At 50.8% G+C, this 18,922-nt stretch overlaps 1 protein-coding gene across 4 annotated transcripts in view; it reads right to left on the reverse strand.

Annotated features, from left to right (window-relative positions):
- Positions 1-389: 389 nt before the first annotated feature.
- The window catches only part of COBL (cordon-bleu WH2 repeat protein), a 261,336-nt gene continuing 242,803 nt past the window's right edge, over positions 390-18,922 (reverse strand). For all 4 annotated transcript variants that reach the window (XM_059397204.1, XM_059397202.1, XM_059397203.1 and 1 more), the window contains 5 exons: positions 17,499-17,593; positions 14,486-16,302; positions 13,540-13,659; positions 12,680-12,925; positions 390-671 (listed from right to left, as the gene is read on the reverse strand). In XM_059397204.1, coding sequence (XP_059253187.1) covers positions 654-671; positions 12,680-12,925; positions 13,540-13,659; positions 14,486-16,302; positions 17,499-17,593 — 2,296 coding nt within the window. In that variant the 3' untranslated portion in view covers positions 390-653. The remainder of the gene's footprint in view (positions 672-12,679; positions 12,926-13,539; positions 13,660-14,485; positions 16,303-17,498; positions 17,594-18,922) is intronic.

Here is an 18,922-nt window from a genome sequence, read left to right on the forward strand (position 1 = left end):
GCCACCCATGGAGAATCAGAAACACCTGTTCAGACATCAAGTGTGATTTTATTCTGGGTGATAACTGCTGATTTTTTAAAAGCTTAGTTCGTCGGATGATAGTCTGAGACCCTCTGTGAGGTTTTAACCCCACATTTATGAGATTAAAAATCCAGTGATTTCCTTACTCAACGGTCATCTTCTGCTCCTTTCTTGCTACCGAGAACATCACAGAGTGTATTCCATTCAGATTGTTTCAATTGGTTTAAACATATTTTCCAGGAATTCAAAAGATTTCAAACAGCTACGTGGTCTTAACCATCTCTATGTGGTAAAATCTTCAAGTTCCAGAATCAGTCTAAGGTCACCATAATTAAGGGTAGCACTGGGCTCCAGCATTTATAACCCCATTAACCTGCCAACAAGAATAGTTTATTGGCAACTTGAAATATTCAGAGGCAAACATGTTTCCTTGGCACACATGCCACACAGCTGAGCAGCACCTCGCCCTCCCTTGGAACCATTTTGCAGGACTGAAAATCAATTGTGTGAGTTTGGCCTGTAGACAAGAAAGTTCACCAAATCCCAATGCTCCCTGCCACGTGGCGTCCTCGAGCAGCGACTATGGATGGCTCACAGGTGGGTTTCTGCCATGATCTGATCTTCTCAATGATTTATACGAGCAAGGGTACCTACGGTGGAAAGAGAGCCACAGTTACTCAGGGGACCTGGAGGAGCCAAAGGGCTTGGCCCAGGGTGTGTGGATCTGGGTGCTAAGGAGCTGAGGGCAAGAACATCCTTGCCAGTACTCTTCCAGCACAAGTTTCTACATCAATACCCATCCTGCTTACAGCTCCAAGGAGAATATTTCTGGAACACAAACATGCTTAATGATTTACAGTGACTTGCTCCAGCCAGTTGTTTTTTTTTTTTTTTAAAGATTTTATTTATTTGACAGAGAGGGGGAGAGAGAAAGAGACAGACAGAGAGAACATGAGATGGGAGAAGGTCAGAGGGAGAAGCAGACTCCCTGCTGAGCAGGCAGCCCAATAAGGGACTCAATCCTGGGACTCCAGGATCACGACCTGAGCAGAAGGCAGACACTTAACCCACTGGGCCACCCAGGCACCCCGATAGCTCTTTTTCGAGGAAGAAAGTATGAACTCGCTGGAGAGCTATAGCACATCCCCAGGTCTCCACCATTCTGCTAGAGCCCTCAGCTGCCCCCAGCTTTCCCAGATTCTGGGATCTGCTGGGGTCTTTTGCTCCTCTGGACAGGCTTTGCATGTGGGGTTTCTCTGTTGGGGATGCATCTTTCCAGCTGGAAGCTATGAGCCCTTCGAGAATTGGTGTACATACTATCTCTAGGGAGAGGCTCTCCTGACCTAAGCCCTTTTCAGGGCTGATGCAGTCACCCCTCCTTCTGTCAGTGACCCCAGTCTGCTGCCATGTCTCAGACTCCCTGCACCCTCACTGCTGCAGACTGGCTCACTGAGGAGGAACCATGGGATTCTCACTCCCTCCTCTGGGCACAGACCTTACTGAGTGCTCAGTATTTGTGGCACGAATGAGTGAATGCACAGGCATGACCCCATTCCCCGGATGCATAAGGTCCAACTTTCACTCTTAGCTTCACCCAGAATCCTCCTGTCCAACTGCAGAAAGCCAGATTTGTAGAATTTCAAAGGAGTTATTTCAGTGCCTTTAAAGGCTAAAATTAGGGGCGCCCAGGTGGCTCAGTTGGTTAAGCATCTGACGCTTGATTTTGGCTTAGGTTATGATCTTAGGGTTGTGAGATCGAGCCCCACATCAGGTTCTGTGCTCAGCCCGGAGTCTGCTTAAGATTCTCCTTTTCCCCTGCCCCTCCCCCCACTCAAGGGTGTGCTCTCTCTCTCAAATAAATAAATCAATCTTAAAAAAAAAAAAAAAACAGAACAAAACAAAACAAAACAAAAAAAGGCTAAGGTTCAACAGTTTCCAGTTTGAGGAAATTACAAATAAAACTGCTATATATATTGCATGTGAATACAAGATTATATATTTACGTTTGTTTCATTTCTCTCGGGTAAGCACCTAGGGCAGGATGGCTGGATCATGTGGTGGCTACAGCTGTAACTTGAAGGAAGTGCCGATTACCTTTCAAGTAGGGGTGCCATTTACATTCCCGCTAACAGGTCTTGAGAGTTCCAGTTGCTTTCCATCTCGTCAATATTCTGTACTGTCATTTTCTACTTAAATTGTAGCCATTTTAGTAGGTATGTAGTGGGAAAACTTTGTGGTTTTGACTTGCGTTTCAATAATCAAGATGTGGAGCATCTTTTCATATGCTTATTTGCATCTATGTATCTTCTTCAAGTGTTTATTCAAATGTCTTGCCCATTTACTGACTTGCCTGCTTTTTTCTCTATGAATTCTAAATATATATCCTGTATCCAATAAATGTGTTGCCAACATGTAGTCATAGTATGAGGCTTGCATTTTCATTTTCTTAATGGTAAGTTCTCTTGAAGGGCAGAGAGCTTTACTTTTGAGGGAATCCAATTTGTCAATTTGCCCTTTGATGGACTACGCTTTTGGTTTCAAATTCAAGACATTTTTGCCTAAGCCAAGGTCACAAAGATTTTCTCATACATTTTCACTAGAAATTTTAGTTCTCGGTTTCAGATTTAAATATATAATTAATCCTGAGTTACATGGTGTGAGGTATGGATCAAAGTTAATTATCATGCGTAAGAATGACAGCTATGGTTGCTATGACAGTTTTGGAAAAAAAAACAAAACTGTCCTTTCTCCACTGAATTCTCTCTATATACCTTTGTCAAAAATCAGTGGGTCTATTTGTGGGCTCTCTATTATTTTCCACTGGCCTTTCTGGTATCATTACCAGATAGTGTTAATTACTTTGGCATTGTTGTAAGTATTGAAATAAAGAAGTGATAGTCCCCCGACTTGAATTTTTTCAAAGTAGTTTTGACTATTCTAGGTCTTTGCATTTCTATCTCAATTTTAGACACAGCCTGTCAATTTCTAAAAAGGGCCTACTGGGAAGCTGACTGGGGCTACACTGAATTTACAATTCAATTTGGGGAGCATAGCCACACTGAGTTTTCAAATAGGAGTTATCTGTCCATCCATTTAGGTCTTCCTGAAATTCTCTCAGCAATGCTTTTGGTTGTGTACATCTTTAGTAGAATTCATCCCTAAGTATTAATATTTTTTATGTTCTCAAAAATTATTATTTTAAAAAATCTAGTTAATGATTGTTCACTGCTAATACTTAGAAATACAGCTGTATTTGTAATGCTGCTATATCCTATAATATTGCCAGACGTACTTAATAAACTTAAAATCTGTCCATAGATCCCACTGGGTTTTCTAACATTGACCATCGCATGGTCTATGCAATAGGGATGCATTCCTCTTGCAATAGGGATGCATTCCTTCCTTTCTTCCCTCCTTCCCTTGCCTGCTTACAATGTTAGCTCCAGCATCACCTAACACTGAACAGAATGCAGATATTCTTGCTTTGTTTCTGATTCCAGGGAGATGTATTCTCTCTTCCATCATCATCTATGGTGTGGACTGTGGGTTTTCCATCAATGCCTTTCATCAGTTATTTGTTTTCCTACTTTATAGGCTTTTTTTTTTTTTATCAGAAATGGATGTTGAATTACCAAATTCTTTTAATGTGTCCATTGAGATTATCAGGGTTTTCCTCCTTTTTTTTTGTTGTTTATATCAACCCAACCTTGCATTCCCACTTGAACATGATGTTACTCTTGTTACATGTAGTTGGATTTGATTTGCTAAATTTTTTTTTTAAGATTTTATTTATTTATTTGACAGAGATCACAAGTAGGCAGAGAGGCAGGCAGAGAGAGAGGAAGGGAAGCAGGCTCCCTGCTGAGCAGAGAGCCCAATGTGGGACTCGATCCCAGGACCCTGAGATCATGACCTGAGCCAAAGGCAGCAGCTTAACCCACTGAGCCACCCAGGCGCCCCTGATTTGCTAAATTTCAATTTGGGCTCTTTTGCATCTATGTTCATGAGGACTACTGCTCTATAGTTTTCTTTCCTTGTGATATCTTTGTCTGGTTTTGGTATCAGGGTAACATTGTTTTTTGTAGAATGAGGTGTGGAGTCATCTCTCCTCTTCAGGAAATTCTGAACAAAATTTCTAGAAGTTCAGACGTGCTGCTCAGTGAATGTTACATGTTTGGTAGAACTCACCAGTGAAGTCTCCTGGGCTTGGTGGCAGTGTTTTGTTTGTGTCTGTGTGGGTGGGGGACGGTTTCTGACTTGTAATTAAATTTCTTTAATATTAGGGGGCTACTTGGATTATCTATTTCCTTTTGAGTGAGTTTTGATAGCTTGTATCTTTCAAAGAATTCGTCTATTGCATAAAGCTGTTCATAATTTTGCCTTATTATCCTTTTTACTATCTGTAGGATCTGTAGCGATATTATATCCCTCCTTCCTGATCTTGGCAGATTGTCTTTTTTCTTCTTCCCAATAAGCCTGGCTAGAGGTTTGATCACCTATACTAGTCTTGCGAAAGAGTAAGCTGTTGGTTTAATCGATTTTGCTTTATTTTTTCTTCTTTATTTCATTGCTTTCTGCTCTGACCTTTGTGATTTATTTTCTTCTTTTCACTCTACGTTCAATTTTTACTCTCCTTTTTTCTAGTTTCTTAAGGTGGAAGTGAGGTCATTCAACTGTGGTCTTTCTTCTTTTCTAATACAGCAATGTGCTGCTATAGGTTCTCCTCCAAGTACTGATTTTATAGCAGCCAACACTTTATGTTGTGTTTTAATTTACATTTTGTTCAAAATACTTTGCGATTCCCTTTTTGAGTTTTTTCTTTGACCCATGAGTGATTAAGAGTCATGTTAATTAGTTTTCAAATATTTGGGATTTTTCAGAGATCATTTGTCATTGATTTCTAATTTAATCCTGTTGTCACAGAACATACATGGTAGTATTTAGATTCTTTAAATATAATTATATTAACTATTTCCATATCACCTGCCAATTTTAACATCTGGGTCTGCTTTAGAGAGGTTTTCCTCGATTCATTTTCAGCATACAGTGTTTCATATCCTCCTGCCTCTTTGTAGCAATGGTAATCTTTGACTGGATGCTCGACACTATCAATTTTACCTCACTGGGTGACAGATATTTTTGTCTTCCGACAAATGTTCTTCTGCTTTATTCTGGGGTGCAGTTATGCAGAAACAGTCTGATGGTTTTGCGTGTTGCTGTGAAGAGGTGCTGTGCAGCGTGAGAGCCACACAGAGTCCTCTAGTCTAACTGTGTGAGCTCCAGGTGCTGCTCCTCCTTACGCTACCACGTGATTCTGTCCTGGCCTCACAAGTATGTGCCCATCCCCAATGCACTGACTATTCCAACAGGCCCTCTGCAGTCTCTGGAATTCTCTCTCCATGCTGCAATTTGATGTTCGGTGCTCTGTGCTGTGCACCTTAGCTGCCTTGGTGACCCCAGACTCCCAGCTCTGCTCCCCAGCTCAGGGAGTCTGCTGACCACTGCTGATTTCTTCTTCTTGTACAGAGACTGGGAATTTTTGGTTATCTCAGATGGGATGGTAATTTCAGTCCCTGAAACTTCGTCTTGACAATAAGTGGACATTCCCAAGGATTCAAAGACGTGAGAGTTGAACATATTTGGAAAGCTCTGTTTTTTACTCCTTTTCCTATTGCTCTGCTGGAAGTGTGGACTGACCCATGTTCCCTGCTCTGGGCTAGCTCCATGTCTTCTATCTTGTCTTCTCTCCAGGCTTGTTCCAGGCTCTCCCTTCTCCAACCAGCCCACGTGCAGCCATGCCAGTGATACTCCTCTTCTGAGCCAGATAACAAAAGCAGCCCTCAGTCACTCCAAAATACGTGCATATATATGTGTATGCATGTGTATGGAAACACACATATCCTGAGAACCGGGAATTTAAAGCCACTACTTCAGTTTTATTCTCCCCCAATACTTGTCCAAAACCAAATCCAAACTCAGTGGAGGTGAGGACTGCAAAAATGGGGTTTAGACTCATCAGTGCCCTTAAGGTATGTGGATTTCACCGTCCAAACATTTTATCTCAAAAACGATCATAACAAGTATGAGCCTCTCATAATACGCACATTAAATGATTTTGGAGCGAGGTGTACTGGTGTTTATAATTTACTTTAAAATCCAGAAAAAATAAACCTTTGTGTGGGTGGGTAGGGGGAAGATGGGTGGATAGATATGCTAAGTGAAGTCAGCCAGACGGAGGAAGACAAATATTGTATGATCTCAGTTCTGTGTGTCATCTTAAAATCAGAGGCACAGAAGAAGAGATCGGAGTTGGGGTTACGAGAAGCAGGGGGTGGATGGAGAGGAAACTGGATGAAGGCAGTCAAATGGTGCAAACACAGAAATACCAGGGATATAATACACAGTATGATGTCTGCAGCTCACACGACTGTAAGTCATGGAGGGAAGTGGTTTAGAGAGTATATCCTAAGAGTTCTCATTACAAGGGAAAAACACCCCCCCCCCCGCCCCGGTATCTCCATGAGATAATGAACGTTAACTTACTCTCGTGGTTATTTCATAATATATGTAAGTCAAGTCATTCTGCTCTATGTCCCAAACTTATATAGCGCTCTGTATCAATTATATTTCATAAAAGTAGAAAAAATAGAGGTGCCTGGGTGGCTCAGTGGACTACGCATCTGACTCTTGGTTTTGGCTCAGGTTGTGATCTCAGGGTTGTGACCTCAAGCCCTGTTTTGGGCTCTGTGCCCAGCGGGGTGTCTGCTTGAGATTCTCTCTCCCTCTGCCCCTCCCCCTGTTCGCACACATTCTCCCTCTCATTAAAAAAAAAAAAATGGAAAAAAATAATGACGCTTCATAAAGATATCATTTATAAACACTTAAAAAACAGATGCGAAGAATGTGTGCAGAGTTCAGAGCGCACGCTCTGGAGTCGACTCTGCGTGCAGGCTGGGCGGGTCTCGGGGATTGCCTGGCTGCCAGCCCCTCCCCATATGGAGGCTGGTGGTGTTGGAGCATTTCTGCAGCACAGCAAGCAGCGGGCAGGTCTGCCACATGCCTCACTCACCACCCACCCCTGTCATCCTTCCTTCCGCTAAGCTTTCCAGCAGATGAGTTGGGGTGACAACTGAATGAGGGTTTGGGGTGGGGCCAGAGATGGCTCCGCGTGCCTCTGTCACCTAAAGTCAGGCATCCTGGGAGAAAGCGCCTTTGGAGAGCAGTTCTGTGCTGCTAAGGCCAGTTTCTCAGGGTGCAAAGTGTACAAGGTGGAGGGGGGGGGGGTTTGGGCTGGTGGGGCAGCTGGAGAGCAGGGCTGTGAAGCTGGGAGGGGCTGGCCCTCACCTGCTCTCCTGGAGGCAAGCCCCCTTCTGGCGGGCCAGAAACCTGAGAGCCAGAGCCCTGGGCTGGTGAGGGAGTGAATCGATGGCTGGCTTGGAGACCTGGGTGGAGGCTGTGCTTGCCACCGCCAATATCAATATGATGGCGGAATCCGGATCTGGAAAGTCCTCAGCAAATTAAGGCCATATTTAGAAGAGAAAAGGAAAACTCCTCAGTGTTGTATAAAAATGGGAATTACACGAGGGCAGCACTAACATGCTCTGGCTCAGATAACAATTCACAACAGGGAGCTTGCTGGTTCAGTTAAGCACACGTGTAGCATGAACCATACTGATGGCCACTGGTGTCGACCCAAATTTAAGCCACGTCAGTAAGTGACCGCTCTCTGGGCTGAGGCAAGGGATAGCTTTGCTTCCTGAAAGATCCTCTTTTGTTTTGGTTGGGCAAGAAGAAAATCAATGAAGGGACACGGCTTAGACTTTGAGGCCAATCCAGAAAGCTGTAAAAATATCCGTTTTATGTTGTTTCCTCGCCTGCCGAGGAGAATGATGTTTCTATGGAAAGAGATAAAAGGGACAGTGGGAAGAGGGAAATGGCATCCAGGGGGAGGAAAGGAATCATCAGAGCCATAGAACTCGCTCATAAGCTCCCGTCTCCCAGAGGAGACAGATGAGCTCTGGGGCGCTGATGAGCTGTTGGGCAACTTTGCAGACTGGGAATGGGACCAGTGAGGGAAGACACGAGATAAAAAGAACTCCTCTAAATTTCCAAAGGAAAAGATGGTGGTTTTTTCCAGCTTGAGGTGGATTCTTGGCAAGATGTTCTAGCGATGATGGAGCAGATGAGTGATGGGCGTGTGGATGTGGGACGTGCTGGGTTCCTAGGTGGGAGCCGGCAAACATGGCAGGCAAAGGGTGAGTTTGTTCTCTCTGTCCCTCTCTGAGTAACTGGTACCGAGTGCCCACTGTGTGCCAGGGCTGAGGTCCAGTCTGATAGGAGGGGCAAGCACCAAGCATGTGGCATTGGTTATTCTAGAAGTTAGAGCTGTGCTTTGATCCTAAGGGACCTAGTGAGATGCTGTGAAGGAGGGAGCCAGTCCAGCCTGGGAACTGAGGGCTTCTCCTTCAAGCACGCATGTGGGATGAGTGCCGGGTGGCTGGTAAAACATGGGGGACAGTGAGCCAGGAGCAGGGGGTAGAGTTTGTGAGGGCGGGGAGGCCACTGAATTGGTGGCTTCTCAGGACAGGTTCCACATGTCCCCCTGCATGGAAGAACAGGTCACCTCTTAGATCTGGACGTGGCAGAAGGATCACACGGCAAGAGGCAACACAGCTGGAATGGACCCGTCTGTATCTCTGAACTAGTCCACTCTAACCCAAACCTACTCCAGGTTCACAGAACAAGCTGCCCAAAGCTGGCATTGGAGGGAATTCTGGCTCATGTTGGGTTTCCTGTTTGGACACAAGTCACTGTTTCCGGCCACAGGAACGTGGCTTCTCTGACCCTCCAGGGAAGACACCTTCTGGCTTGGAGGAAAGAGGTGTGCTGCTGCTCTTGGTTTCTGTCCTGGTGTGGGGGTCTCCCAGGCCTTTATGGTGACGGCATCACCTGTCTGATCATGTCTCTTGGGGGTCTACGGTTGAGGCCAAGCATCGACACGTGTGTGGTCGGCATCAGTCCTTTCCCGCACTGGGAGAGTGTGCCCACGTGGAGTTGGGTTAGCATCTGTGCCCACCTAGTTAAGGCCCGGGGTGAGTCACGGCATCTGTGCCCCGCTTGCCTGTCTGAGGGATGGAAGCCACAGCCTTCACTCCCAGGAAGGTGACAGAGCACAGGCCTGGAGGAGAGCCAGGACATACCAGGCAGTGGCTCCGGGGTGTTCATCCTGTCCCTGGCTTGGCGAGAAGGTCCCATGGTCAACAACCAACTTCACACCCTCTCCTTCCAGCCGAGAGCCCATGAAGGCACAGACACGGCCTTGTTCACCTTTCTGTCGTGAGCAGGACCACAGGCCTTGGACCCTGGGGGTTTCTTAGGAAATGCTTGCAGAGTGTGAATGTTTTAAATCTAAACACAGATGCAGAGGGGGCTTGGAGTCCATTCCAGGCTCCCGAAAGAACGCATTGAGAACAGACCACTGAGGGCTGTCCGATGTCCCCCACTCCTATGAGTGTGGGATGGAGTCTGGGAAGGAAGTGGGTGCTGGGCTGCCCAGCTGGTACAGCAGGTGTGCCCCTGGAGAAGATCCCACAGACGGAGTGGGACTGCAAACGCTATGACCCGGAGGTGGAAATTTCTCTAATGCCACAAATACATAGGTGGAAAAATTATTTCATTCACACCGGGAAGGCAAATGTACTTTTAATTGCCCTGAAAAATGACAGTAATTTTTTTTTTTTAAAGTAGGCTCCAAGCCTGGTGTGGAGACCAACAAGGGGCTTGAACTCAGGACCCTGTGATCAAGACCCAAGCAGAGATCAAGAGTCAGATGCTTAACAGACTGAGCTAGGTATATGCACTGATGCCAGTCATTTTTCAGGCGATTATTCCGTATGTGTCCAACTGACCCTTCTGTCTTTTACTGTAAGTAGCATCTCCTGCCACTGCAAACCTTGTCTTACAGGTGTGGGCACTGATCATCCGAGTTTTAGCTCCGGCCATCCTGCCTCTTTGAGAGTCCTCCCAGAATGCCTGGGCACCCCAGTTAGGAGGAGGGGGAGGTTGGATAGACATCTGGAGGAGGGCAGCCAGTAAACTCGTGCCTGGAGCCCACGCACCAGCCCTGGGAAGGCCGGTAACATCCCTCAGGTCCACGAAGTCCTCCCGGCCACACCTGACCCGGAGCCCTCACCCAACACCCAGGGGCTGGTGAAGGAGGATCTGCACACACTGAGTGCCCACAGAGAGCCCGGCCCTCCCTGTGTGCATCCCGGAGAGCCCTGCATTTATCACCTTTTCTTTAAGGTTCTACGACTCTAACAGCCCAAAAGGGAAAGGGAAGCAGAACAACTAGTAAGCAAAGTATCAATGTTTTGAGATTCACCTGCTGTATCACACACCCCAGAGAGCATGTGTGGCAAAGCCAGCGGAGATCTGTAAGGTCTACGGCCGGCAGAGAAGTGCCATTTAACCAGGCTTTCAAGAAGAATACATAGACAGGCATGCGGACCACCCAGGGCCTGCCCTCCAGGGTCCCATGTCCATCAGCGGGTCTTACATGAGTGATTCTGAGATGCAGAGTGCAAGGGCGTGGAGGGGTCCCAGGGTCACCAGATAGAGCAGTGACCCAGTCCTGTACGTTCAGCTCTGAAGTCATCCATGCATGTAGCAGCACAGTTGGGCAGAGTGGTGACAGAGAGCAAAGGGACATGGTCCCCCGTGTCACACTCCTCCTGGTCACTTTTGCCCAAGGGCGTCTTGTGAACTGTTCAGGCCATCCAAGTCTCAGGCGTGCCATATAAATGCAGTTTGAAGCCGCAGAAAGCAAGCAGCAATGGTGAGAGAGAAGGGCCTGGCCTCGGCCACAGCCAGAACCCGATGATGGCTCAGGACCTCTCCTGCAGCAGCCCCGCTCCGGTCCAGACGCACGCGGACCCAGCTGCACCCCAGTGCCCACCCGCCCCGTCTCTCCCCCCCCCCCCCCCGAGTCCCAGCATCGCTCCCGGCCTCCTTTCTCAGGGCACAAACGACTTCCTGCTCCTCTGCGCAACTCCCAAATTTGGATTTTTCTTTCTCTCCGGAAGTCCAAGCCGGAGGGTTAGACTTGCCGTGGTCTCCCACTGCCTAGCTGTGCCCCTTCAGGCCAGCTTTCCAGCTCTCTGGGTCCGGCTCCCTGGACAGCTATTCTGGAAAGATCCAGAAATCTGTTCACAAGCCGGCGTCCAGTCCGTGGCCAAACAAGCGTGTTCAGCGTTACCCAAAGTCCAGCACAGGTGCAGAGTAGCTCCGCTCTGAAGGTGAAGTCACTGAACAAACAATAGGAACCTGCAGCTCGGAGGCCCACCGCCCACCCCCAGATCCGGATCAGGACGGAAATGTGAGATGGATTCCACTCTGAGAACCTTAAACTCGTACCCCAGGATCAGCTGGGCCAGCAGGCCTGACAGCCGATGTACGGATCCCTCCCATGGGTCACATGCACACACAGCTGGGAATGCCTCATGTCACACAGGGACGACACCTGGGGGTGGTGCACAAGGAGGAACAGGTGGTGCAGGGAGCGGTGCAGGTGGTGGGGTGGGGGGTCAGGCCATGCGTGCACTGGGTAAGAGCACTGACCATCTCTGGGCTTGAGTGAGGACTGCCCATTGTGGGCTTGCTGCCTGCAGGGAGGGGGTCTTCTCCCCTCTCCTCTGCTGTTGCAGGCTTCTGTAGTGGGGGGGAGGTGCAGAGAGCAGCAGGGGAGTGATCTCCCAGCAGCTCTGCCCTGTCCCAAGGGCCACTTCCTCTCCCACAATGGACACTTGCTTTCCAGTACTTTCCATGTCCTCACGGAGCCCTGTCTGCACGGAGCCCTGTCTGCATCTGGTCCTGTGGGACCAAGGCTGAGCCACTCAGATTTTCTGAACCTCATGCCCTTTCCATATGCACCAAGGGTCATCTTAGTCCTGACCTCTTGAGGTCCCTGTGAAAACAGGAGCTTACACTCTGGAGATGGTCTTGCATGAAATAATACCTCTCGCCAGCCCCCCTATCATTAGCAGAACTCCCCAAACCCACCAGCAATGGGCAGGGACAGAGAATCAGTCTGTGTCCAGAATCATTTTGGAGCTGAAAGTGATCCCAGAAGCCACGCGATGGGGGAGTCCTTGAGTCTGGGATTCCCACTGTGGTGGCACAAACACCACTGCTTTGGGGAGTGTGGGGTGACAAACGTGGGGGCCAGTGTAAGACCCTACGGAAGTAGCCGCAGAACAGGAAGCGTAGGCTCTGCCCAGGGAGCTTTAAACTCAAGCATTTGGAACACAATGCTAGCTCTCCCCCCAACCAGAAATAAAGAGAGAAAGAAAACACGGGAAATATCCAGGCTGCGGACGACGAGGGTGACACGCGCTCTCCATGGGCCACTGCCTACATCCCCGCCAGACTGTAGTCAGAGTGGGTGGTGGAGATGCAGTTAGGGGTTCCACATGTGGTGGGGGGCCCCCCTGCGTCCCCAGGAGCTAGTCTGTGGGCTGACCCCCACCTGGTGAGGGCCAAGTCCCTCTGGTCCCTGGGGTGAGGGACACGGGTGATCATCTCACTGCCGTGTAGCTCCTGGGTGGCCTCCCCCACACCCCCGCCCCCTACGAGTGCTCGCATGGTCACGCACTGTCACCTTTCTCAATCTTGCGGCCCCCATGCCAGAGCGGATGGCGTCCATCAGGGCCTGCCTGGCTTCAGCAGGGTCTCCGGAGCTGGACCTGGCCGCTGTCCTGGACGTGGAGGGAACCTGTGTGGCCGATGGGGGCGGGGGCGGCAGGGAGGGTGGGGGCTGAAGACCAAGGTCACGCCGTCCAGGTGGCTCCGAGGATGGCTCGGCGTCCCGGAAGCTCCGCAGCTCCTCAGAGGCGAAGGATGACACCTAGCGATGACATGTGCAGTGATGAGGTCCCAGCAGGCCTTCTGGAAGGGCTGCATGCCCAGGACCTCACGGAGCCCGCAGCAAGCCTGGGAGTGGGGAGAGCTCACTGCCCATGCCTTCCTGAGAACTCCCTGACCTCCTGCCTTGCCTTGGTGGGGGAGGACAGATCCGGAGGCCGCCCAGTCCACTCTGACCAGGTGTTGGGGAGTAAAACACCCACCACGCTCTTCCTTGGATCCTGCAGCTGGAAGCTGGACGACACTGTCCTGCTCCTAAGGTCCGGGCCACCTGGGTTCCCGGGGCTCTGCCATGTCAGTCAGAGGACCAGCGACTTTGCCCTCAAGGAGAGACAGCCCTGTGGCCACACTGGGTGCCCGAGAACTCGGGAAATGCTCCATGCCAGGTGGACACGTAGGGAGGGAGGGGACAGCTGCCGGGGGCCTGGCCCCTCCCCTGCAGGGGCTGCCCCTCTGTGCCAGCCCCCGTGGTCCTGCGTTACCCACGCTGAGGGTGGCGTAGCTGACGCTTAGGACAGGGGAGCGCTGGCCCGGCTTCTGCAAACCTGCGTGGGGACCAAGTGTGGAGCATCCCGCCCCGGGACGCCCTCCTCTCACCTGCCGCAGGCTGCAGGCACCGCGGTGCCCTCGGATGGCCGCCAGCAGCGCGGAGCGCTCGCCCGCTGTCTCCGTGGAGGACGGCTTCCTGGGCCCTCCCTCGGACGTGTGCTCCGCAATCTAGAACAGTCAGTGTAGACACAGGTCACCGGGACGGAGAAATGCTAAGTGGGACAGCACCAGGGGACAACAGCACTACCTAGCAGGTGAGGGCTCTAGGAGGGTCAGACAGCCCTGAGTTAGAAGGAAGAGGTTTTCCCACGGGACGGTAGCCGATGTAAGACTGCATGTTGACCTTAGGGCAGCTAATGAGCAAAGGGCAGGCGTGCGAGCTGCTGGTACGGCCGCTGCCCTCCTGAAGACATGCGTGCTTTGAAGTCCTGCAGACCCGAGTGAGAATCCTGGGCCCCCAGCTGCTGGCGGTGTGGCCTCGGGCCAGCTCCCCTGATTGTGCTCTGCCTCAGCTGCTCATCTATGAAGGGGAACAGATGGCTCCCAGTGCGGGGCGTTGGGGCCGAATGCCTGGCTGGGGAGGGAGTATCCCACACTGTCCTAGTTGTTACTGAACAATGACAGCTGCCAGAGGTATGGGAACATCAGGCAGGAGTGGCCCTGACCTGAGGCTTCACTGACTCACACCATCATTCCCGGACCAGTTAGGGGACACTCACCCCCCCACCTCTGCACTCCCCTGGGCCCAGGTATGGACCCTTTATCTCTGACACCTTTCCCCAGGGGAGTCAGGGGTTTCAAGGCAATGGGACAACCCCAAGCCCATTGGTTTTTCTCTCTTCTGTGGTTCTCAACCCTCTAAGGCAGAGAGACGAAGCCCTCATTGGAAATTAAACCCGAGCATCCGGCTCCTTGTTCCGTTAGCCGGCCCCTCCCCCAAGGCCCCGACGATAAGGTGTGACTATGTGCTAACGGCAGGTGTCTCGCTGCTCACCTTGCGAAGTCGGTCCTTCCCTCCCGCCGAGTGGATGGCTTCCATGAGAGCGCTGTGCAGCGACGTGTCTTTTGGGGCTGGCCTCTGGACCACGGGTCGGAATTTCTTCTTTGGCCCAAAAATGCTAGATGGCAGCGTACCATCTGTCGCAGGCATGTCTGTGCACAACAAACTGGGCTTTTCCTCGTGCTCTAGGGGCTCCTGTTGGGTGTGGTTATTCGTGCTGGACCCTCTCAGAGAGCAAGGAGGCTCGGCGTGGATGGGGACCCACCGGGAGCCATTCACCAGGGTCCTGCCCGGGGTCTGATCGTCTCCTGGGCGGGGAGGCGGGGGCTCTGGACCGTCCAGTGTGTACTTGGGGGCAGAAGCTGAGCTGGTCCCAGGGTTCCTGGTGCTCAGGTTTCCCCTGAGGCTCCAGCTTTGTGTCACAGAAACGTGATTCCTGACAGGCGGGACGTGGACACCAGCAGGACAGTCTGGAGTGCACAGCTTTCCCGGAGGGCTGCCGTCCTGTGCTCTGGGCAGGACTCCTACTGCCGAGGCTTCACTCTCGTTGGGGGAGCGTGTGTCTGGGTATGGCCTGGGGGCTGTGTCACCTCTCCTCGCGGGAGGCCGTCCGTCCAGCTCTGGTGCTCTGCCTTCCCAGGTCTCCTTGGCATGCCCATGATTCCTCACTACATTAGCCGGGGCTTTCTGGGGCCCCATCTTCTTGGCAATGGCAGAGGCCACATACTGACTGGATGTTCTTCTCTGAGGCTTGAGAAATGGGACTTCTGTGGCGTTCGCTGCTGGCGCTTTCCCATGACCAGGGGCTGGCACGGGTGGCCGGCTTCCGCCCTCCTCTGGATGTCTCCCCTCTTCTCGATGGGCAGACTGCTGCGGGGGCGACGTCACTTGGGGGCCTGGGAGTCTGCTTTCTTGAGGCTGTGGCTTTGCTGGCGTGGCGGCAGTGGGGGTCCTCTTGGCGGAGCCCTCCGTGGGCTGGCCAGAGTGCTTCTCTAGGGAGTTGGACCTCCAGAATTCTTTGACCTTTCCAATGGGTTGGGTTCCCGAGTCAAGGGTCGATGGTGACAGGGTTGTGGTCCTGCCCCCGTTCACGTGGGGACTCACCAGATTCCCAAGCTCATCGATCTTGATGGCACCCGTTGAGAGAGAGACCCCTCTGTCATAACACCTCATCTCTGATTTCGGAGGAATGATTTTATACGTTGTGAGGCCGTATCTAAGTCCGTAACTTCCCCCTGGGTTTTGGCCCCGTTGATACCACGATGGTGGTGCTGAGCCACAGCTCTTACCCTCACCTTCCATGTCTCTCACTGGCTGGGCACTTGCCTTCTTGCTGGCCTGCATCTTCCCACCGAGGGCAGAGCCAGGCCCCTCGCTGCTCTGCTTTGCATCTGGGCTGTGCGCGGGAAATGCTGCAGCAGAAGTCACCTTGGGCTCCATTTTAGTCAGATTCACAGCCTCACAGGGGCCGGATGAGGTGGGTTTGCTTTCTTTCCCGATGTCGTGGGGAGGAGCGGGTGAGCCGGGCCCTTCTGTCCTCCTTCCCTGTTGCTGGCTGTGCTCCCCCTGATGTGGTGGCGGGGGGGCTTCCAGGCCCACTGTGCCCCCTAGGTCAAAAGAACCAGCGTTGTTGTTTCTATTGGAAAACACCCCTGAATCTACAGGGTCATCGAAAACCTCCCCGATGAAGGTGACTGGGATTGTGTCCTCATCAAACTCGGGGACGGTGGCTTCTGGCACACAGGGAGGGGACACGCCATTCACAGAGCCTGTCGGCAGGCTGCTGCCAGCTTCAGAGCTCTCTTCCAGTTCTGCAAAGGAGGACAGACACACATCTTATAGACTGCCACCCTGGTACGAATCCCAAGCCCATGACTTACTGTAATCACACCCTGGCTTTGACCTTCCCGAGGTTATTTTTGGGTGAGTTGTTTAGGTACATTTTAAAGTGCCATTTCAATTTGTCACTTACATACACCTGGGGCCCCCATCTCTCCTCTGATGGCTCAAGAGAGGAGCTCTTTGCACAGCCGCCATGTCTCAAGGTAAGGCATTCAGGTACAACATTTTGCCAACATCTGTAGCTTGCAAACTAGATCTGTAAGCCTGAGCCCCCCAGAAAGACTGTCTCATATGGAACACAAAGGTGGGTTTTGGGTTTTGACCTTCAGCTTACTCACATTCATCAGAAGCACCACAAACCACATGAGGAGATGTGCTCGCACATCTTGAGAGACAGATGACTAACTCTGGGCAACTACCTCAGAATTAGCCCCAAGGGACACAGTGGGTCCCCTGGTCAGAGCCAGAGGGACATGGGATGACCATTTTCGCTTTTTCAGCTCTGTCCAGCACATCTTCAGAGGACAGAAGGCCGACAAGCCAGTAGACTATGGATGAACTCTGCACTCCGTTTCATTCTGGATTTTGTTTGAAGGCATGCCCATACCGAAATTTCTGGATTACCGCCACCGTGCGCCCTTATTTGAAAGATTCCTTGATTGTCTACTGAGATCGTCTGCATCTGCTTTGGCCATAAAGCATCACCTTCCCCACACCTATCTGTACCACAGCAAGCGTTCCACCGTGAACGGTTCACCGCTGAGGCCGTGTGCACCGAATTTCCCTCCGAGATGTGCCAAACGTCAGCGAGCCAAGCGGTGCACGTTGTCCTCAGGGAACCTGTTTGCCTGTGTCACCCAGTGCTTCCCAAATTCATCTGGGCACTGGAGAACTTTGTTTTCTTATGTGTGTAGAATCCCCCCCCAATGCACACAATCAGTACCACCCAGAGCACTGGAGCCGCAGTTCAGAGTGTCCACAGTACTGTCCCACAGCCCTGATGGGAAGCCATTTCAAGAGTGGTGCTCACCTGCCTGCCCCTCACACCCGGGCTTTCTTCTGCAGGAACTGGGTCCTCCCACCCACCTTTCCCGCCTAGAGCCACAGCAAGCATAACCCCCCAGAGCCTACGGCCGCCCAGCCCAGGACAGACGGTCGCGCTCACCTTCCAGCTCCTCATCCAGCTCCTCGAGTGTCTTCTGGAACTGCCCGGTGAGAAAGAGGTCTTCTTCGCCACTGGAGGTTATAGTCACTTCGGGTCTAGGGAAGACCAGAGAGAAAGGAATGGCGTTCATTTTTCTCTTCCTTTATTTCTTTACTCCTTTCTGGGACTCTCCAAGGAAGGCACAAAGCACAGCCAGGTTCATGCAGTTCTGTACTCCAGCTGCCCTTGGGGCTGCTGGGACGCAGTTGGGGTGTGCATGTGCGCGCACATGCATGTGTGAGCGGTAGCAACAGTTCTAATAGGGACAGTGATAACCGCCTTCCCCCAAGACTGGACAAAGCACCCCCAGGGAGGGCTGCCCGCTGTCCCTCCGGAGGTTCCAGGAGCAGCCTGCACGCCCCAGGCTCCAGACACAGGACTTCTGCCCGAGTGGTCTTATGAAAAACCTTACAAGCAATTTATAAGGCAGGTAGGAGTCAAGTTGTTTACAGATAGGAAACCAGGTGCCCAGGCACTAATGGATCCGTCCAAGTTAACATGGGCTCAAACCCTGGGGGAAAGCCGGCCACCTCCAGTGTCCAGAGGCACCATGTGGCCCCACCACCTGGACATCTAGGAAGATGCCAACCCGCCTGCTGAGGGGAGCCGGAACTCGCCTTATTTGCGTCACTAGGACAATAGCATCCATGGGACGTCTAATGCCAGAACAATTTCAACGCAGCCTTTGCAAGGGCTCTTGTCTCTGTTTTGGCTGCGCGGAGAACAGAGACATGTCGAGGGTAATTGTCTATCTTCAGTGAAAGCTGAAGGTCTTTTCCGCTGATTGTTAAAATTGAGGACCAATTTCCATCATTGCTAATCAGGCTCAGCTAATGATGCATGAAATGTGCTTTCCACAATCCTCACTTACATAGAAAAGTTTGTGTTCTGATAAATGAGTCCTTCTTACTTGGTGGCTGTGTCCTTTTGGGAGCCAGGAAGCAGCATCCAGATTAGTCTCAGCTAATGTCCTCTGACAAGCCGGACAAAGGGGGCTGGTTTTGTGTGCATGTGGGCCAATTAATAAGGACCGAAAAGAGCAAAGACGGCCTTTCCTACTGCTGTTGCTTGGACTGGAATTGAATGCATTTTATTAAAGCTGTGGTTTTCTCTTTTATGGACCCTTATGGTTTAAGTACATTTCATTTACATAGTTAACAAAAATATGTAGCAGAGAAAAAATGGATAGCGCTATGTAAAATTTTATTTGCAACTGAAAACGGTACTTTTAATAATGCTTGATCTTCATTTGGGATGCTTAAGGCTCAGCTAAACAAAATTCTACATGTACTTTTGCTTCAAAGTACTGCAAATACTTCAAAGCGTGCTAAACCACATCGCTTCATGAGAACAGAGTGATCTTAATGAGAGTTTAATACCAATTT

Source organism: Mustela nigripes, chromosome 4 (assembly GCF_022355385.1).
Source record: "Mustela nigripes isolate SB6536 chromosome 4, MUSNIG.SB6536, whole genome shotgun sequence".
Classification (NCBI taxonomy): Eukaryota; Metazoa; Chordata; class Mammalia; order Carnivora; family Mustelidae; genus Mustela; species Mustela nigripes.